At 42.0% G+C, this 22,653-nt stretch overlaps 1 protein-coding gene across 5 annotated transcripts in view; it reads left to right on the forward strand.

Annotated features, from left to right (window-relative positions):
• The window catches only part of BMP2K (BMP2 inducible kinase), a 133,791-nt gene that overhangs the window by 47,453 nt on the left and 63,685 nt on the right, over positions 1-22,653 (forward strand). For all 5 annotated transcript variants that reach the window (XM_059722221.1, XM_006258849.4, XM_014603811.3 and 2 more), the window contains 5 exons: positions 2,104-2,246; positions 3,321-3,442; positions 9,897-9,978; positions 17,609-17,741; positions 22,167-22,270. In XM_059722221.1, coding sequence (XP_059578204.1) covers positions 2,104-2,246; positions 3,321-3,442; positions 9,897-9,978; positions 17,609-17,741; positions 22,167-22,270 — 584 coding nt within the window. The remainder of the gene's footprint in view (positions 1-2,103; positions 2,247-3,320; positions 3,443-9,896; positions 9,979-17,608; positions 17,742-22,166; positions 22,271-22,653) is intronic.

Below are 22,653 nucleotides of genomic sequence, written 5' to 3' on the forward strand. Positions count from 1 at the left end.
ATTATTAACGGTGCGATTAAAATTGCAATTAATCACAACTATTTTTTTTTAATCTCATGATTAATTGTGATTACTTTTTTCTAATTGTTTGACAGCCCTAGTTGCTATTTTTTCCTCTTTTGAAAGTATCTCACCTTCCAGAAGGGTCACTGAGAACTGGCAAACCTTGGTTCTCTTCATCCCCTAGCTTTAATTTCATTTATACCATGGTGCTGTTGAATAGACCTGATAATACTTACATTTGCTGTTCATGAAAAAATGTTAATGCATATTTTTGCAAGGATTTTGATTCTGGTTTTCCATGGCTCTGTGGATTTAAAACTACATATATACTTTCTGCTAATGGCTAATTTTACTGTTTTAGGAATTGTTCTCAAATTAATTACCTGTGGAGTCTTTTTTTCACACCAAGCATACTTTTTTCTTCTCATAGCTAATCATCTACATTTCTCCCTGAAAATTTAAGACAAGTATGGTTTTATTGTCTTGCTGATGTTTTTGCTGAATTTTAAGTAGTGCCATTCAAAGTTGGTGAGAACTGCAGGTTCTCAATCTTGTAAAAGGAAGTATATGTATATTATACCAAATGGGAATAACATAAGATATGCTGCTGTATGTAAATGCCTGTTTAATTTTATTAGATTACAAATGAAGTGGAAAATTAAGCTACTAATTAATGTGGAACATGAAGGCACTTCTCTTGTTCAATTAACTGCTTTAAACAGATGTCATAATTTGTGGTTATTGGAGTTTGAGATGAATTTAATGAAAGCTGTCCTTTCTTTTCAAAACCTTCCTGTTGACATGCTTGCAGAACTAACTTCCCCCCTGCTAGCATTTCTGTGTCTGTGAAAAGTAATGTGTTCCCTCTTGTCTGGTTGATTCTTTCATCAGATAATTTCTCTATAGAAAACCAGTTTCTCTTGTATTTTTTCAGGGAATTTTAAAGTTAGGAATGATTGCTTGACGGCTAAAGATTCCCAGTGATACAAAATCTTCTGATAACTGGGCACATTCTTCCAGATGTATATGCCATGGCAGAAGGAGAACTATTAGTCTATAAGATAACCTGTACCAGTTATTCTTTACTTTTTTGCTGTATTATTACTTTTTTTAATAATAAAAATAATTTTCTTTTTCCAGATAGCAGTCTTTGCATAATGTACCTTTGCTTTCAGTGCTTTTTGTGATAAAGATGCATTATAAAAAATTTCATCTGTATGAGGAAATTAGAAAGATGCATTGAACATTATTCATTCTCTTTTAATTCAAATTTCTTCATAATTTTGGATTAATTCTGGCTGCTGACAGTCATTCACTGGCTATTTGTCCAACGGACACGCATGTTATGTGGAATTCTTTGCACTTGTACTATATTCTGCCCAAGTTATAGTCAGTGCTTGTTTTTTGGGGTTTTTTTGTGTGTGAATTAAAACTTCTGAACTGTGGATCTAATAATAAAGAAGAAACAAAACTAGAGTTCTTGTCTACATTCTTCTTCCCTAATATGAATGTGCTACATATGGTGACATTTTCCTCATGCTTGCCTAGTATTTTTGTGTCTTCAATTTAGCACAGGTATAGTTTTTGTATATGTCTTGAAATCAGCCAAGAAGTTATGTCATATGGAGTTAACTGTAACGGTAGTGGCATATCTGTAAAGGTTTTGTTTTTCTTCACCTTTCTAAATAATAAGCAATTTTCTAATTTTATTTTTTATTTTCCTCCCCTGCTTTAGTTTTGATAATATGGGAGGGCAGGTGGATCATGAAGTGTGTTGGAATGCTGTGATTCAGTTATAAATACTATTCTGCCTTCGTTCAGTGGGTTTGGGCAGGAATATTCATGAATTAGATACTCTTAAAGAAGATAATTCATATTTGCTAATGCAGTTTTGGGTAAGAGAACTTAACTGTCATTTTATAATGGATTGGGAAATGTATTAGACTTGCTCAAAAATATATTTTTATTAAATACATATACATTATTGTCAGTATTTTAAATGTTGTATGCTGAGAATATTCATACAAATGTTATTTTTAAATGCTACACAGCATTTGAAAAGAAAACTTGGTAACAGAAAATGTCGTATACTTACTGTAGCGGGTCAGGTTGTGAATCAGATGAATCAGCGTCTGCAGACGGGGTTTACGGAGTCAGAAGTGCTGAGGATATTTTGTGACACTTGTGAAGCTGTTGCCAGACTGCATCAGTGTAAAACCCCCATAGTTCACCGGGACCTCAAGGTAAGAACTCCAATAAAAGGTAACATGGAACTGAAATGTTTGTTTCTACTGAGCAGTCTACAGAAGATGACTGAAGTCATTTAGTTGTTTACAGAGAAGCAAGAAAAAGTGTTTCTGGCTGCATAATTATAACCAGAAAATTAAATGAAATAAATGTTTCAGCATCCTGTTCCTAGAGAATGATATTATTGGGGTATTTCAATTAATATTTTACTAATAGAGCTATTTCTGATACATCAGCAGTCTAAAAAAGAGCCCAAAGAAAAAAAAAGTAGCTGCTTGTTTTAGACATGGACAAGCATCATATTTGTAGTGCTGTATATGCTCTTGTAGCACTATGAAAAGCAGGTATATATATATATATGCCTGTAGTGCTACAAAATAGTGTAAGTGCTACAGAAATATTTGAAACAGGAACTTGTCTGTTACTGTTTTCATAATGCTACAGGTATGTAATAGCCATACAAGTATATATGGCTTGGGAGCGAGGGTCTCTTGACTTCCCCCAGCATCCTAAAACGCTCTGCTTGTGTCTGTCCGTCCCTGCCTCTCCCCTTCTCCCCCCTTTTCAGGTGGGGGGGGAGGGGGGAGAGCAGCTGCCTTTTTGATAGTCTTTGAGGTGCATAGCTATAGCCCAGCCAAGATTGGGGGCTGCAACCATGTTTGTGGCAACAGTGGCAGTGATCTCTGCTTTTGTCACCACACCAGCAGGGATCACTGGTGGCATGCAGTAAGCTATCAGACTGCACTGTTGTCCTGGTCACTAGGGCAGCAGTGGCAAGCTGTCAGAGAATGTGCTGCTGCCCTGTGGACAACAGTGCACTTTTTGACAGCTCGCCGCCCTCTGTGGGAGAGTGCAGGGACTCCAAAGAACAGCCTCTATCACCCTCTGACTGGAAGGCAATGCCTTTGTAGTTATTTTGTAGAGCTCCAACCAGAGGGCTGCTAACATGAGGCTCCCCCTCCAAGTGCTACAAATGCATGTCTGCCCACTGCCATAGGGCCATTTTTTTTTTATGTTTACTTGCTAGTTTTGTATTTCTGATTTATATCTTTTTTGTTTTTTCTTTTAAGGTAGAGAATATCTTATTAAATGACAATGGAAACTATGTCCTTTGTGACTTTGGCAGTGCCACTAACAAATTCCTTAATCCCCAAAAAGATGGTGTTAATGTAGTTGAAGAAGAGATTAAAAAGTAAGTATGCTTTCCATGGCTATTCAGCAAGGACTTATTAAATTCTGTGTAGTTAAGAAAATTATTGTATGATATATTCATTAAGGAAAGCAAGTGCTTTACTGAGAACAAATTAAAGTTTGTGATGATTAAAGTGCACAACTATTCAAGAAGTAGTTCTACTGAATTTCTTTACTGATTGGAAATGTACAATGCCTACATTTGATACAGTAAAATAACAGTTTACGTACATTTTCAGCAGAACTTAAAATGAATGTACTAAATATGGAATGGCAGTGTTAATTACAAAAATGCTTGGAGTCTTTACATTTTAGGCTTCTTTAAGTCCGTGTACTATTCGTTGTCCCTTCTACTGTGCTCTTTCCACTGCATTTAATTAGAGGAACTATATAACTTTTGAATTTTAAAAATGTTTGTTTTCTTACCTGCTTAGTGATACTTGGATTATTCCAAACTAAAAGTTGCACAGCATGTTGCTGCCATGATGGTCCAGGAAACTAGGCCTGTGCTCAGTGGCGGACCCAGACGTGGACCAGAAGCACTTATGGGTCTGCTGTGGAGCATGAGGGGGGACCCCCTCCCCACCCCCTGGCTCAGCAACTGGTGCCTCCTGGGTCTGGGGGGGCATCCAGGATCCCCCCACAGTTGATTGCTGAGCCAGGGAGGGCACAAAGGAGTTCCCCGTACACTTGGTGGCGGACCTGGAAGTGGATCGGAAGTACTTCTGGGTCTGCCAAGCACGTGTGGGGGGGCGCCCCCCCTGTGCTCCTACGGGATGTTCTATCTGCCCCACTATCTTAGCATTCATGAAACGCACCTGGTACCTCGAGGTATGTAGAAAAAACATAAAGCTGTGTCTATGGCCAAATTGCTGATCCGCCGAATCAGAATCGAATCTTCAGATCCGGATTCGGTCTAATCAAATATGGACAGTGATCTGAATCAGTGAATCAAATCACTGTCTCCTGAATCGGAATCTGAATCGAATATGGCCTGCTTTACACACCCCTATAGAAAATATACAACAGGCAAAAATTCTTGTAGGCGATTATTTTTTTTTATTGGGCCAGCTTGCGGTTAGGATAGATTGAGAGAGATAGTTAGCCTGGTGAGTACACAAGCTTTTGTTGGCTGGAGTTCACTTCAGCCTAATTTCTATCCCAAGGAAAATCCTGGAAAAATTCATAAAGGAGTCTATATGTGACAGGCTTGCAGAAAGTAGGATTCTGAATGACAGCCAGCATGCCTTCGTCATGGGCAGGTCCTGTCTTACCAACCTCATCTTCTTTTATGATCAGGTAACTTACCACCTGGATAAGGGAGAAGAGGTTGATATTGTATACCTTGACTTCCAAAAGGGCTTTGAACTAGTATCCCATGATATTCTCATGAGAAAATTGGAGGACTATGGGCTTAACTGTGAGACAGTTAGGTGGGTAGGGAGCTGGTTGCCAGGTAGGACCCAGAGTTGTAATGAATGGATCTACGTTGTCTTGGCGAGAAGTGGCCAGTGGTGTCCCTCAGGGGTTGGTACTTGGTACAGTGCTTTTCAACATCTTTATCAATGATTTGGATGTTGGGGTAAAGAGCTCATTGGTTAAGTTTGCGGGTGAAACCAAGCTATGGGGAAGTGTGGTCATGCTTGAAGATAGGCTGCAGATGCAGGCAGACCTAGGCAGGGTAGCATGTTGGGCGGATTGGAATCAGATAAAGTTGAGTGTTGAGAAATGTGAAGTGCTTCACCTGGGGACAAAAAACCCCTACACACCTACAGGCTTGGTAAAGCCAAATTGACCAGCACCATGAATGGAAGGGACCTGGGGGTCATAGTAGACCACAATATGTAGCACTGCCAGCTCCTATTCACTGTAGCCAACAGGGCAAATAATACCATAGCATGCATCAATTGATGCATCTTCAACAAAACTAGGGAAGTGATTCTTCCATTTCTACTTGGCACTGGTGAGACCACAGTTGGAGTACTGCGTCCAGTACTGGGCACCGTACTTCAACAAGGACGTGGTAAAACTTGAGAGAGTCCAGAGAAGGGCCACCTGTATGATCAGAGATTTGCATGGCAAGCCATATGAGGAAAAGGCTAACGGACCTGGGACTTTTCAGCCTGAAGGCTGAGAGGGGTCTTGATAGCGGCTTACTGCTACATCGGGGCGTGCATCAAGGGCTCAGTGAACAACTCTTCACCAGGACACCCTTGGGGAAAACCAGGAGTAATGGCCATAAACTCCTGGAAGACCATTTCAGACTCAACATTAGGAAAAACGTCTGCACAGCCAGGTGTCCAGGCTGTGGAATAGGCTCCCTCCAGAGGTGGTGCAATCGCCTACCCTGGAAATCTTCAAGAGGAGACCGGACAGTCGCCTTGCTGCGGTCATCTAACTCCCAGTTGTCTGTCTTGTCTGGTGCAGGGGGGGTGGACCTGATGATCCCCTGAGGTCTCATCCAGCCTCAGAATCTATGAATCAGATGCTATGAGTCTGCAGATGATTTCTTGTTCCACAATTTCCTATTCAGATTGGTGTTTAAAGGTTTGCTGGCTGAGAACAATCACTCTCAGGTCAGCGATGTAGCGTCCAGAAAGGGTAAATTGTCCTTCTACAGCTCATGTCAGAGTGATGTTCATTAATTTGTTTCTGTAGGGATCACCTTGTCTGTTCAGTATAGATGGCAGAGGGGCATTTACAGGTGCTGGTGTATGTGATATTGGTAGAATTGCAAGTGAATGAACTTTACCTTTTTAGTGCAATACTTAAAATCATAGAAAATTAGGGCTGGAAGGGACCTCAGGAGGTCATCTAGTCCAACCCCCTGCTTAAAATGAAAGCAGGACCGCCCCCAAATATATCATCCCAGCAGAGGCTTTGCCTAGCTGCTTCTTAAAAACCTTGAGACCATTGCTCCTTGTTTTGTCATCTGCCACCACTGAGAACAGTCTAGTTTAGGGGTGGACATAGTTTGGCCTGCAGGCTGGATTGGGCTCTTGGCATACTCCGTTTCCCAGTAGCCCTTGCAGCCAGTAGTGGCAGCTCTTGGCTGCTGCCACCAGACCCAGCCTGTCTGCCCTGCCAGGGGTAGGACCTATGCGGGCAGGGTGTACGGTTGGTTGAATTTTGAATTATGTTAATAGAAGCACTGTATGTGCAACTTGGGATGTGATGATACCCTCTGCTCAGTGCTGGCTAGGCCTCAACTGGAGTATTGTTATGATTTGGGCACTGTATTTTAAGATATAGAAAAACTAGAGAGGACCCTGAGATGAGCAAGCAACAAAGATGATAAAGAAGTTGGAATGCAAGCCACATGAAGAAAAGTGAAAAGAACTAGGTATGTTTAATGTGGAGGAAGGAGATGCAACATGGATAGCCTCCTCAAGCTGCAGGGGGTGCAGCAGCAACTAGAAGTCACCACTGCCTCTGTGTATGGCAGCTGGCCACATCATTGTCTCTGGAAGTTTTCAAAACTGTCATAAAAAATACAGTAAAACATTATTCTGCCTTACCACAGAGGACAGGGCACAAGGCAGTACATTTCAAATGTAACAAAGCAGATTCAGATCAAATCCCAGGAAAAACTTCCTAACTGAAAGAACAAACTGACAATGGGACAAGCAGATTAGGAAAAATTGTGGAAGCTTTTTCACTGGAACATTTCAAGGAGAGACTACCTAAGCACTTTTCTGAGATGGGTGGATGGGACTAGGGAGAGCATAGTACTAAACTACAAAAGTGAGCAATGGAAAATGCCACAATTGAGTGTAAAATTAGCTTAGTTAAGCTGCTTTTAAAATTAAACTTGTTTTTGTTTTTGTTTAAATGGTAATACAGGCAACCCCGCTTAATGCTGTTTCACTTAGCGTTATTTTGATATAATGCACTTTTTAAATTGATAACTAACTTCACTTAGCGCTCAGTGAGTTTCGTTATAATGCTTGCAGTTGCCATCTTGGGTCATTAAAAACACTTGCAGTTGTCATCTTGTGTCATCAAATACTTTTGGTTTCACTCAATGCTCATTTCGCTTAACGCTTGTCGCAGGGCACCTTGGTGCTCTGCTCCTAGAGAGGAGAAACTGCCAGGGAGAGAGCCCTGGCAGGACATTAACGAGCACAGCTGCGGGTTGCCGGGGCAACTAAGGAGAGTCAGCTGGCCTGTAGGAGGCAGGGCCTGGCCCTTATAAAGCCCAGGGCTGAGGCCAGGCTGGCAGTTCCCTGCCAACAGCCAGAGGGGCAGGAGCTCCGGCAGTTAGGATGCGAGGTGAAGCCTAACAGCAAATATAGCTCGTGAGAGCTCCAGAGGCTGGAGCGGTGATGTTGAATTGCAGCCAGGAGGCTTATGTTGTTATGGCCCAGTGCCTTAGGTTTGAGTTATAGCCAGGAGGCTCGAGTTTGTTTGGCTTTGATATAACACCTGTGGTTTGGGTGAGGCTATAGGGGTTGGAGGAGGCCTCATAAAGGGCCCCACAGTGGTGTGGGGGCCCTAGCGCCAGTCAGGGTGCAGTATCCTCATAAAGGGGGGGAACCCCAGTGGTATGGGAACCCCGGCGCCAGTGAGGGCGCAACTTGCGGGGTATGTAGACCCCAGCCCCAGAGAGGGGCAGTTTTGGAGAAGCCCCAGCACGGGCACAACGAGCCCCAGAAGGGGGCACTGGTAGGAAGCCCTAGCGTGGGCGTGGCGAGCCCCAGAGAGGGGGAGCGCACTTTAGAGGAGCCCAGCATGGGCCCAACGAGTCCCAGAGAAGGGGGGGACTATTGAGAAGCCCAAGGTGGGCATGGCGAGCCCCAAAGAGGGGGAGCGTCTTATTGAGAAGCCCGGGACAGGCATAGCGAGCCCAGTCATAGGCTAGTACGGCAGTAGACCTCAGACAGGGGTAGGGTGCTGCGGTGGACCCCGACGGAGAAGGGGTTAGTGGTACAACTCCCCAGGAGAAAGGCAAGGTGCTGTGGTTGTCCCTGAGGAGAGGGGATAGCAGTGCGGTGAGCCTGGGTCCGAGAGGGTAGCCGTGCGGTGGGCCTAAGGGACCAGAGGCTCGGCTGGAAGTCCCGTAGCGGGCCAGGTTGTTTTAGAGAAGGCCCAGGGAATTTAGACGCGGGGCAAGAGTGACGAGGGCGTGGTGCTGCGGTTGTCCCTGAGGAGAGGGGATAGCAGTGCAGTGAGCCCGAGGAGAGAGCCCGGAGTGGGCTAGATCAGAGGCGGCCTGGGAGAGCGGGCTTGTATTTTGACGGACCAACGTCTGGTACATCTGCGAGGCTTGGGGTGTGGTATTAGGGGTGGTAGGAGCCACGCGTAGCCCATAAGGCTAGGGTTCCTGGGGAGCACCCATCATACTGGGAGACTCCAGGGGGTCCGGAAACACACGGGGACAGAGGTCCCAGCTAACGGTGCCCAGGGAGCCGTAAGGCAGCCTCCCAACTTTACCTCAACATCAAGGACATGGCAGGTGAGAATTTGAGGGTGCCCTTGGGCTGACTTGGCAAGGTGAGGGGGCCGTAAGGAGATCACGGCCCTCCTGAAGGACCCCGCTGTGACGGCTTGTTTTTTCAGGAACCAATTAAGAGCGCTAAGCGGGGGTTACCTGTATTAAAACAAGAATCTCTGCTTGCTATTTTAAATTCTACCTTTTCGTTTGTTTGTTTATTAATTTTTGCTTTATAAAAATTTCAGTGTGACAGCTTAGATTACAAATAAGAGGAAAAGGCAAAAAGTATTAGAAAGAAGCAAATTTTAGGTGACAATTTTTTAAAGCAAATATTAGGGCTATCATGTCTGGCTGCAATGTCCCACTACATAGTCAGTGATCCATCTACATACAGGTCAGTCGCATCATATGCGCATTTAACTTACGCAAATTCAACTATACGTGGGGTGGGAGGGGGGGCAGAGCTTGAGTTTGCACGCGGCGCTGCCGCTTACCTGGAGGCCCATTATGGTGGTGATGGCCACTGCCTCCAAAACATCCTACTGTCGCCATGGAGCTGCGCCCGGAGCTGTGTGGCTGGCCGCTGGGTGGCAGTGGCAGTGTGGTGGTGGCTGGGTGGCACGCAGCCATCCCTACCACCACCCCGCGCTGCGCCGCTGCCACTGGCTGCACAGCTCTAAGCACGGCTCTGTGACAGTGGCGGGAGGTTTTGGAGGCAGAGGCAGTCACCGCTAGTCAAATCGCTGGCACGGTAATACGCGATTTGACTACATGATTTTTCGCCTTGCGTGCTGACTTCAGAACGTAACCCCCGGGTCAGATGCAACTGACCTGTACAACAGTGAGGGGAATGTAGCAAATTACTCTTGGTGGAAGAAACTTGTAACTGTTTTCTATGCTTATGAAAAATTAGCATGCAGTAGCTTTTATGAATGATGGGTGATATTTTTAAAAGATACATGCAGTTCTGATGTAAAACTTGTTTTTCATCTCCTTTCCAATTTACTTTACTTATTGCTAGGTATACAACCCTGTCATACAGAGCTCCTGAAATGATTAATCTTTATGGAGGAAAACCAATTACTACCAAGGCAGATATCTGGGTAAGTAAAAATATTAGTTTTGTTTTATTAATGGAGAAAATTGCTAAAGGCAAAGTTAACAACTCAAAAAATTAGCCTTTGCAGTAAGTGAGATGGGTAACTTCTTGCAGTAGAAGTATAATGTATATGGGAGATCAATATAGGGAATAATTTAGTATTTTCCTCCAAATAAAATAATTGGGATATGTGACAAGTGCTATGGATTAAAGGAGGTGAGTTTTTGGATAGTTTTTCCTTTTGATCTAGTTTCTCTTCCAAAGTTAAGTGGTTTTCAGTAGAAAACCTGTTCACACCAGAATTAGGCAAGGGCAGAGTACTAAGTTAAGAGCTTCTCTACATTATACTCGGTTCACTGAATAATATTCAGTTACCACAAAGGATGGTTATTTAGTGTTCTTGGAAAATTGTGTTTAAAATGAAAATACTATGTTTACTGGGTACATAAAATAATCCAAACACTAACTTGAGTATTTGCCAGCTAGATATTTTGGTCCAAGGAGAAAAGGAAGAGAAAAATTAACGTACTTTTACTACAAGAATACTAATTTGCAAGAAATGACTGGTATAGTTGGCTTAAACTTTTAATTACCGCAACATTAAGAAAATGAATCAATGGTAAAAATGATTGCTGTATCATGAGGTTGAGCAGTTTACTTGTCCTTGCATGTAATAACTGACGAGGAATTCAGAAGTCTCAAATGAATGAAGTGGAAAAACTCCTATACATATGGGACATGCCTAATTTGAGTAGTCTAGTGAGTTCAAAGATTCTGCGATGGAATCAATACTAGTTCCACCTGCATAATACTCCTCAATACTTAATATAACTACTTATCTGAATTCAGTAGTAGACTTTTTAAAATTCAGAAATCAAGATATTAGTTTCCTCTCTCTTTGTTGATAGCTTTTGTTGTCTCATACTATGTAGTAGTTGCACATTTTGCTGTATCTAGAAATGCTTGATACAGTAAAATCTAGTTAATTTGTTAAAGGCGGGGTGGGCAAAATATGGCCCACGAAGTGATTGTATCCGGCTTGCCAGCAGGTGACCACAAAATCTTGGGTTTCGGCCCATAGGGAGCTAGCGCCTCTGACTGCTGGGTCGTGCATCCTGGCCCTGTCTGCAGCTTACACCAGCTCCAGCCCTGCGCATTGGAAGCAGCATACAGCTGGCAGTTCTGGGTAGGGATCTGGGCATCTGCCCAGGTCTATAGCTCATGCTGTTGCATCAGCTCAGTCACCTTGATCCCCACTGGGAACTTGCCAGCAGTGTCCACAGCAGATGCTGGTACCTGCCTGGTGTTGCTTCTAGTGTACAAACTGGAGTAAGCTGTGGATGGGGTCAAGATGCTGTGGATCAGCCTGTGTTGTAGGTGCAGAGAGGGTTTGAGGGAGGGGGGAGAGAGAGATCAGGGCAGTTGCAGGTGGGGTTTGAGTGGGCAGGGAGAGAGTGGCTGGAACTGTAGCTGTGGGGAGGGGAGAGAGATCCATGCTAGGGCTCTGTTCAAAGCTTAAATATTCAGGCACCTCCTTTGGGAAACCCTGAACAGGTATATAGTGCTGCCAGTTGCCTCTTAAGCAGACAGTATTTGAGTTGTTGACAGTTATATACCCTCATGTCTGCCTGCTGTCTCAGTATTGTTTCCACCTTGTGGCACTTACTGAGATTTTCTCAGAAATTGTACTTGCAAATGCAGTTCTTAGCATTTGAGCTTTTCAGACCTAATGCTGCACACAGGTTTCTCACTGTTCTTGCATTTGACATTCCTTAGTATATTGATTACTTCCTAAATTAGCATAGAGGTAGTGCTCAGCATTAGATCACATCACTCTGTATTTGATTGTTAGTTTAGCTACAGTATGTATATTCAGCATTGTGCAGAGCATGCAAGACAATAAAAAAGAGCATGGATTATACATGCAAAGAATTCTATCGTTAAAGGTAGTGTCAGTATGCATTTATTAGGTTGAAATCATGGTACAGTAGGGGTTTAGGTTGTAGCTGTGTTGGTCTAAGGACATAGGCAGACAAGGTTCCTTGGGTGAATTTGATATCTTTTATTAGACCAACCCAAATAGTTGGATAATATGTATTAAGCAAGCTTTTGGGTTCAAAAACCCTTCATCAGGCTAAGGAAGTTTCAGCAGTTTGTGTGCGCTCTTCCTGGATGGAATGAAAAGTAAAGAAGCCAGGGGCTGGGCTGGGCTGGGCTGGGCTGGGCTGGGCAGTCAGTTGCCAGGAAGATTATAATGTATCAAAAATCCAATGTCTATGTTTAGTCCAGGGGTTTAGGTTGTAGCCGTGTTGGTCTAAGGATATAGGCAGACAAGGTTCCTTGGGTGAATTTGATATCTTTTATTAGACCAACCCAAATGGTTGGAGAATAGTTATTAAGGCAAGCTTTCGGGTTCAAAAACCCTTCGTCAGGCTAAGGACGCTGCAGGCTAAGGACGCTTCCATCCAGGAAGAGCACGCAGCAACTGCTGCAGCGTCCTTAGCCTGACGAAGGGTTTTTGAACCCGAAAGCTTGCTTAATAACTATTCTCCAACCATTTGGGTTGCTCTAATAAAAGATATCAAATTCACCCAAGGAACCTTGTCTGCCTATGTTTAATCCATGATCTCTAGTATCCAGGAGGTTGATGAAATGGAGCTTATAGGCTCATCTCTGGGAAGTGTTGTGTAAATTTCCCTTGAGGATCAGGACTGAGAGATTGGAGAGAGAGTGGCCCTCCTGTGAGAAATGTGCCCCCACCAGTAATTGGGTATTTCTGTCTTTGATGGATTTCTGGTATGCGTTCATTCTGGTGCGCAGTTGTTGTTTGGTCTCTCCTACATATTTTCCATCAGGGCATTTGGTGCATTGGATGAGGTATATTACATTTCTGGAGGTGCAGCTGTAAGATCCTGGGATGCTGATTGCTCTGTTGTGGGGTGTAGTATTTGTGGGGGTGGTGGAGATGTGGGTGCAGGTTTTGCATTTCTTGTCATGGCATGGTCTGGATCCTTTTGGTATGTTCTAGGCTTGAGGAAGTTTTGCTTCTGGTGATGAGGTTGGCGAGGTTCGGTGCTTGTTTGAAGGCTAGGATGGGTGGCTCTGGGAAGATCTTTTTAAGAATAGGATCTCTGTCTAGTATGGGTTGCAATTTTTTGAGGATTTCCCGTACAGGTTCAAGGGAGGGGTGATACGTCATAACCAGTGGTGTGTGATTTGTGGGGGTTTTTCTTCTGTACTGCAGCAGTTCTTCACGTGGTATCCAGGTGGCTCTTTCAAACGTGTGATCTACCTCTCTGGATGAGTGTCCTTGCTGGGTGAAAGCCTTTTTAAGATTGGTGTGGTGGCAATCCCGGGTGTTCTCTTCAGTTCAAATGCAGTGGTACCTGAGGGCTTGGCTGTATATCACAGCTTTTTTGGTGTGTTTAGGGTGATTGCTGGTTCTGTGCAGATATGTATGTTGGTCTGTGGGTTTCTTTTGTACTGTGGTCTGTATTTGACTTTCTGGGTACTGATCATTGTGTCTAAAAAGGAGATTTTGGTGCTGGAGTATTCTAAAGAAAGTCGGATGGAGGGAAGAAGACTTCCTCAAGAACTGCACCATAAAACCCTTTCTATACTTAAGATACATCGATGACATACTCATCATTTGGACTGAGAACCTGCAATCGCTGATTGAGTTCCATCAGAAATTCAACAGTCACCATCCCTCCATCCGACTTTCTCATCCAGAGAGGTAGATCGCACGTTTGAAAGAGCCACGTGGATACCATGTGAAGAACTGCTGCAGTACAGAAGAAAACCCCCCACAAATCGCACACTGCTGATTGACGTATCACCCCTCCCTTGAACCTGTACGGAAAATCCTCAAAAAATTGCAACCCATACTAGACAGAGACCCTATTCTTAAAAAGATCTTCCCAGAGCCACCCATCCTAGCCTTCAAATAAGCACCGAACCTCGCCAACCTCATCACCAGAAGCAAACTTCCTCAAGCCTAGAACACACCAAAAGGATCCAGACTGTGCCATGACAAGAAATGCAAAACCTGCCCCCACATCTCCACCACCCCCACAATTACTACACCCCACAACAGAGCAATCAGCATCCCAGGATCTTACAGCTGCACCTCCAGAAATGTAATATACCTCATCCAATGCACCAAATGCCCTGATGGAAAATATGTAGGAGAGACCAAACAACAACTGTGCACCAGCATGAACGCACACCGGAAATCCATCAAAGACAGAAATACCCAATTACTGGTGGGGGCACATTTCTCACAGGAGGGCCACTCTCTCTCCAATCTCTCAGTCCTGATCCTCAAGGGAAATTTACACAACACTTCCTAGAGATGAGCCTATGAGCACCATTTCATCAACCTCCTGGATACTAGAGATCATGGACTAAACATAGACATTGGATTTTTGATACATTATAATCTGCCTGGCAACTGACAGCCCAGCCCAGCCCAGCCCCTGGCTTGTTTACTTTTCATTCCATCCAGGAAGAGCACACACCAACTGCTGAAACTTCCTTAGCCTGATGAAGGGTTTTTGAACCCAAAAGCTTGCTTAATAACTATTCTCCAACCATTTGGGTTGGTCTAATAAAAGACATGGAATTCACCCAAGGAACCTTGTCTGGTACAGTAGGGTGCTTGCAGATGTTGAAAAAACCTGGCACTTCGCATTAAACTTGGTACATAACTCTGAAAGATGATAACACTAATGTTCTGTTTTGTTTAACTGAACGAAGCATGTGAGTCCCTTTAAGTCACCTGGGATATAAGCAAATGTTTATTATTAAATATTTTTTTCAAAATATTTAGGTGCTTATATCAATATCTGTTTGCTTAACCAGGGCTATAGGTGGTAACATTTAATAACATTTTCCCCCTTGGGAAGGAATACAGTTTATAGTCTTATTTTTTGTGGGAATAAACATTTAATGAGTTGCATAAAATAATGGATTTGCTCCATAGAACGTACAGCTGCCATCAGATAAGCAACAGGTTTGTTTGTTTGTTTGTTTGTTTGTTTTTTAAAAAGCCATTACAACTACTGTTTCACAGATGGGGTATTATTTATTGTTCACTTCTTTGCAGTGTATTTTGATTACTTGACTGGTCTGTACCAACTGGCTTTTCTATTTCTAATATTCATTTATTTGGGCAGAGTCTGGCCATTTCTTTTTCTAAGCTATTCTGTATTCCAAAATGAATTAACTTGTTTTACAAAGGAGGCAAGGGTTTGGTGTCGGGTGGGTGGGCTGCCTTATGTCATGGACAGGGTGGAACTTCTGGTTCCAAGACTGCAACCCTCCCCCAACCTCCAAAGGTGTACTTCTGTGCCAAGGGGAGGGACTTCTGGTGGCAAAGGTCAGGGGTTAGGGGGATGGGACTTCTGGTTCCAAAATGGTTCCAAGGGCATACCCTTGTGGCCTGATATAGCTCACCAAAACTCATTAAGCCTCCCTCCAACCAGATTCATTGCCCAAACTTGCTCTTAGGGGCTTGGTAATGACCAGGGGTCTTGGTTTTTCTCTGCTTAAAAATATAAAATTCTCTGATTAAAAACCGCAAATCTGCATTTTTCTCTGATTAAGATGAAATCGCCCTCTCTTGCCCTCTAAAATATAAATTTTATTTTTAATAAAATAAATTTAAATACCTATATATTTTGGTATTTGATTTTGGTTCTTTGATCATAGAAAATCAGAGCTTTCCTGACCCCTTTGCTTATAAGGATATGGGTTCAGCTGCAGCTGTGCCACCTCTTCCTTCCTCCCTCCCTCCCTCCCCCCCCCCCAGCTGCTTTTTGGCACCAAGCTGTTGCCCTTCACTCCCAAGCCACAGCCCCCCCCCCCCCCCCCCCTGCTATGCTGATGCCTCTGACTCCTGACCTGCTTCCCCCCCATCCCCCCCCCATACTGTGTATGGACTGAGGGAGGAGTGCCCAACCATATGCAGCAGGAGGGTGTCAGGGAGCACATGCCCTCCCAGATCTGTGTGCCCACAGCAGGGTACAGGGCTGCAGCTTAGCTGGACTGGTACCAGGCAGGAGCTGCCTCTGCAGGCTAGTGGGCAGGACCTGGCATGGGAAGGCAGAGCGGGGTGGTGAGGCTGGGAACTGCATGTCAGTTGCACTGCCAGGGAGTAATGCCACACTGCCAGCAGCATAAGGGGACTGGGGAGCAGCCATGCTGCCCTTAACTCCTCCTGCTGCCAGCTGCTTGCGCCCCAGGCTGCAGTCCTACCCTGGAGGGGAGGTGAGGTGAGGTGGAGGGCAGTGTGGGCAGCCTTAACGGAACAACAGTGACGATGGCCAGGCCATGATGGTGGAGTGGAGCCGCAGTGCAGCGTGTGAGCTGCTGGTGGTAAGAGGTGAGAGCAGCTCTGTGTTACTCCATGGCAGTGCGACTGATAGATTCTGGTGGTGGTGGGAGCAGGGGCAACGAGTCTTGCTGTCCTGCTGTACCCTCCTGTGCTAGCTTCTGCCTGCTGGTCTACCGAGGCAGCTCCCCCGCCCAGTGCTGGTCTGCCCAGGCTGCAGTCCCATGCCCTGCTGTGGCTGCACAAATCTGGGGAGAGGGGGCCACATGCCTCCACCATTCCCCACTGATGCATTGCCCTGACCCCTTCCTGGGAGTGTGTATAGTGGCAAAGAGCCAGCCCCTCTGCCAGCTTCCACCTCCCTAGATGAGCAGCCTGTGGCTCTGTCCCAGTCTCCAGTTGGGCCCCGCAGCCACACATTTCCGTCCAGGCCCTGCATACCTCCCTGGCTGGGCAGTACCCCCAGCCGTCAACCCTGTCCTGCTCCTTTCATCACTGTGGGGGTTCATTGTGAGCTGTCGCCTCAGTCTGCCCCCCCCCCGCCCCCTCCCCCCCCACATCACTATGTCTCCCACACCATAGACTTAACTGCAGGCAGTTGGAGGATCTGCTCTCCTTATTGCTGGCCATGTGCATGTATGCACACATGTACGTGATGCCCCCTGCATCCAGTTGGGCTCCTCCCACTCCCCCCAGCCCCAAAGCAGCCCCTTGCAGGCTGGAAACTCTGGCAGTCTGCATGGGGACGTTGATAGTTCCCTGCATTTTTATCTTTTAAAGGAGAAAATCCACATTTTTCTGTGGCAGAATCAACACTTATCAGTAGTTAGCTATTGTCTACTTTGTGATAGATATTTTATATAATATAGTGCGAGACAGTAAAGAATGGGGGGGTATTTTTTTTTTGCATCGAACACCTCTTGAAGCTGACTGATCATCAGAAGCAAATACCGTTTGTTTTTTTTTTGTGGTTTTTTAATATGCATGAACCTTTTAAAATAACTGTTTTAAACTTTATGTATAAATCAATAGGACTCAGGGGACTCTGTGTACTGATTAAGACTATAGTAGTGAGTTACCTCAGTGACACTCTGTCCACATTTCACTGCTATCAACTTGTCACTTTCATTTCCAAATTATGTTAGCAGAATGTTGATAAGTTAACTCCTACAACACTATAGCATTATCTCACCTTGGTAGTGATCTCCATTAAAGAAGATATATTTTGAATGTCTTCCCTTCTTTTATAGTAAGCAAACTGTGTCCTTTGGCAATTGCTGTGTTTTTGTTTGTTTTACAGGCACTTGGCTGCTTGCTGTATAAACTTTGTTTCTTCACGGTTCCTTTTGGAGAGAGTCAGGTTGCTATTTGTGATGGAAGTTTTACCATTCCAGACAATTCTCGGTATACCCATCATGTCCATTGTTTGATAAGTAAGTAGTTGGAGCAGCATTTAAAATATATTTGTGTTGCAATTATTACTCATTTTAATGCAGTGTTTTCCTTGTGCCTTTTCTTATGTTGTGGGTAACCATCATTAAATAGCATCCTTTAAATCAGTAACTTGAAAAACTTGATTAAATGTAATTATATCCTCTGCTGGCATGTTCTTTTGACCTTTGTAAGCTCAGAATTTTTTTTTGCCTTCACTGTTTGATAAACTGTGGTAATCTGGGATCCTTCATAAAAGGAAGAGGGATGCATGCATAGTAGAAACATTTTATGCAGGAAACTTTGTCTGAGAAGTTCTATTTTGTCTTATTTGTAGTTAACTGATAAGTCAGAATAATCAGTTCCATTAGATTATTAGGAAATTTGAAAATGTCTCTATAAAAAATTCACTCTGGCAAGTTGTTGTATTTAACTGAAATTTGCTTTATTTACTAAGCAGGCCAGTATGTTTACTGATCTCGAATAAAACATCAATTGCTCCTTTTGAAATAAGAGTTCTTTTACTTCCTTTTTGGGGACTTCTTTTGTAGAACCACTCACTTGTGTCTGTATTGAAGACATGAAACAATAAATGTTCAATAGAACATTCAATTCATTACATTTCTAAAGTTTGCAACTTTAAAAAAAGTTTTGGAGTACAACAGTTAACAATTTTGATAATTTAAATAAATCTGTTTTGAGATGATACCCTTTTGTAAGAAGTGGACAGGTTGCTCTTGAGTTACGTTTTTCAAGCTCTCTAAGTAACTGTTTGCAAGGATATTTCTGCAGTAAGGAATGAGAGAGGAAAAAATGTACAGAAAACACTGGCAACATTGAGAAGTTGCTGATATCTGTATGTATGTAGAGTACAGTTTCCCCAGCACATACTTCCTATAGTTCCACATAGCACTATTACTTTGCCTTAAAATAATTCTTATAAAGTTTATTTATTGTTTTAAAGAATGATTATAATTACTTATTAAGTATTTGAAACACAAGTCCACACACATTCGTTCCCTTCTCCTTCCCCCCCCCTCCCCCCCCCCCCGAATTAAAATCATTTTTATGGCATGAGAATTGCATTGAATATGTGGCTGGTCTAAATTTATTGCACAACTATCAGTTATACACAAAATCTGATAGTTGTATATCAGATATTACACAATTAACAATCAGTTAATTGTGTAATACCTGTAATGAGTGGCAGGGGCCTAAGAAAAGTTGGGGGAATATTGCCCAATTAGACAAGTCACAAATGCCATTCATTTTCACTAAGGAACTTTTTCTCTGGAGAAAAACAAACAAAGATGGCTCCAGAATTTTTGTCAGAATTGGTAGGTCCAGAATCCTGGTCATACTAGTGACCAAGGAGATTTTCACTTGAAGATGAAGTTTAATTTGAAGCAAATGCTCTTTCAAATCCACCCTATTTAATAGTTTTTTCATAGTACGTTTCTTAATTCCTGACAGCCTTACATTTCCAAGTGGTCAGAAAAAGGTATTTCCCAGAGTCGGTTGATAAAGTTGGGACTGACATCAGGTATACTCTTAAGTTTTTAGCTGCTTTAAAAATTTTCTTCTTGAACCTTATCACCTGCTTAATTATTTTAAAAGATTTTCACAGCCCTCTGGTTCCAGTAGCATTAGGTCTGAGGATAATAGAGGGAGCTGGCATAACGTTTAGCACAGTGCTGTTTTAAGTTTGTGCTAGGGCTTTCACAGCCTGGATAAGAAGCTGGGGATGGAACAACCAGGACAGTGGTGACTTCTGATTTGGTGACATTATCTGCTGGGAAGGGATAGCAGCATTGCCACCTTACATAAGCACTGTTGTATGGGAAGTAGCATCAGATGGTAACCCCTGACATTTTCCCTGAGGTGATGCCTTTGATTTGAACGCATCAGTTTGTTTGTTTTCTTTGGGAAATGAACTTTAAAACATTTGTTGTTGTTTTAAATGGAGTTGCCCTCTGCGTCAGCAGGTGCTCCCTGGACAAGTTGCACAGCACTGAGCATTATTGCTATATAAATACCAGCATATACAAAGCTTTATACTCTCTTAGATCATTTTGATGGAAAATTGAAGCATTGAATAAACAAAAGACACATAATATGCAAAATTTCACATTGCTAAGTATATATGGATGAAACTTAAATAATAATTAGTTTCTTAAGGGCCATACTTTTAAACACGACTTTTTGGTTTCCAAGCTGCATTCTTTCATAATATGCAGAAGGTAAGCTTATGTGCAACTATGGAAGCATTTGCTTTCATATTTGTATATTTATTTTAATCAAAGAGTGACTTCTTTAAAAAATTCCAAGAACACTTTACATGCATCTGATAATTAAAATACCTTCTCTGATCAGCATGGATTAATAAGTCATGATTTTAATTAGCAAGGAAGAAACTGCTTGAACTGTTTTTAAATCCTGGTTTACTTTTTTGCTTTCTTGAAGAAAGGTTTATTCCTGCTGGCTGGCAAATTTTCATGATCCCTTTCCTGACTAATGACCTATATCTGTGCACATTTTAGTTGTACAGTTATGTAGCTTAATTATTCAGATTCTTAACATTTAGATTTTAAAGTTAGCAAATGAGGTAGTGTTGTATTAACTAGAAATTATTTTTAGTTTGTGACTTCCCAAGCTGCATTTGGCTAGAAGTTGGCTTTTGATTAAATGTACAAAAATAATTTCATTGAGTTAAACTTGTTGATTACTTTTCTCTTGCCAAGACATGTTATACACATAAGTGATCTATTAAAATGTTTGCCAATAGTGATGTGAAATAATTCGATAGGTTGATTTAAATCAATTACACTTTGGAATGACTTTCAGGTTTAACACTTTTGATAAAGCATGAACAAACTTAAACGTAACTTAAGTTTAAAATTTACTGTAAAGGAAATGAAACTTCCAAAAAGGGAAATGGATTTTTTTTTCCTGAAGAAAAAGGTTTAATGCTTGATGGAACATTGGTCCAGCAAAGTAAATAGTAGTCTTCAAGACATGCAGGTCTCTTCTCTGAAAAGTTTGCAATCTAAAATCCATTAGTTCATTTTAATTTAAATTAACATGATCTAGTTAGATGCAGATTGTTATCCATATAGAACGACATGCACGTGAAATGGGCACTGTTGAAATTGTATACTTGAATTCAGAAAAGCATTACTTATTAAAAATACATGCTATGAAATAGTTTTCAAACCACAGAAGAAAATAATGAGCTGATTGGTTTTTAAATGCGCTTTCCATTGGTTTTTTGCTGCTACAAATGCAGGTCTTGGCAACTACTTTTTGTGAAGTATCTAACATGAATATATTGACTTGCACTGGACATTTTGCTATTCAGCAGTGAAATGAAGTGCCATCAAGTGCAAGCTCAAACAAAGGGTAGTCTTTTTAGAATAAAGTATCAGGGTTGTGAAGAACGTTCTTCATACAAATGGCCATAATAATTACAAAAAGGAACTGGCAGTATCCAATTTAAGAAAAACGTGTTCTGAGAACTTAAACAGAATTTTGTGTAACCTTCTCTGAAACTGGCACTCTAAATTCTGCTCCTACATGAACTGTCTGCACTCGTGTATGCACACATACATGGTTCTGTGTGTTAAATAAGGATTAATATATTATTATGATATTACATATTATATGTGTGTGTTTTCATTCAAGATTCTACTCCTATTTAAACATGAATTCCTATTCATCATTTTGCCTAAGATATGCACATTTATAGTTCCACAGGTGTGTGTGTACATGCACATAAATATGTATGTGCAGAGCCATGAGTAGAAGTTCATGTTTAAAGAGTAGCAGAACTTTATAGCAGATATAAAATATAAACAATAGGTACTGTTGTCTTCAGCAAAAATCTTTTTTCTTTTTTAATGTATCAAGTACTCATGAATTAAACCTGTCAAAAGCAGGAGTTTGTCATAAGTATTGCAGGGATTCTTGGCTTTTTCAACCTTCTTTTCTTTTAAACAACCCCCCCCCCCCCCCGAAAATACCCCCAAAACAAACAGACAACCCCTCCCTCAAAAAAAACCCCAACCAAAAAACCAAAGCAAAACAAACAAACTTAACTGTTCCTTGAGCTCATGAAATCTTTCAGAAGACAACAGCATGAGTAACCTCAAGATTGCTGCTTTATCTCCAGTTAATCTCTTGAGAGAAGGCATATAACAGATTTAAATTAAATTTCATAGGATATAGTAAAATTATGGCACATTATGAACCTTTCTGGGTTTAAAATTAAAAATCATTGCAGATGTGTGAAAACTATATTGCTAGAAGTTGCACTTAAAATTTCTCATCAGATTTTGGTTAAAGGTGGCTCTTTGGCTCTTGCACTATTTTGAAATATGATCCCATATTCTATTTAAACAATATTTGAAAAATATAATCTACTTTTACAGGGTACATGCTGGAACCTGATCAAGAACGGAGACCTGATATCTTTCAAGTATCTTATTTTGCCTTTAAACTTGCCAAAAAGGATTGTCCATTGTCCAATATTAATGTAAGTAGTCTTGTCTTTTCACTAGTCTTTGGTTGTTTTAGTGTGTATCCCTCTATCATAAAGAAACCAGCAACTACTCTCATCATGTAAGAACAAGCAAGGACATGTCTGTTAACTTTTTCTTAAAACTTAATCCCTGTGTTGAAAATTTTTGAGATAATACGTTTCAAATCAGTTATGTGATCTGAATTCTTGATTTGCTAAACTGAAACAGAAACAAAAACTTCTTATCTTCTGGATAGTCTAGTAAAAGAGGTGGAATCGGAAATAGTTTCTGATAACAAATCTTTATATGCATCTTTATATTATAAAAAAATATCTTTAAGTGAATGATATTTTAACCCTTCTTATGCCACTTAATTCCACAGAATACTATACAGTAC

This window comes from Alligator mississippiensis, chromosome 2 (genome assembly GCF_030867095.1).
Source record: "Alligator mississippiensis isolate rAllMis1 chromosome 2, rAllMis1, whole genome shotgun sequence".
Classification (NCBI taxonomy): Eukaryota; Metazoa; Chordata; order Crocodylia; family Alligatoridae; genus Alligator; species Alligator mississippiensis.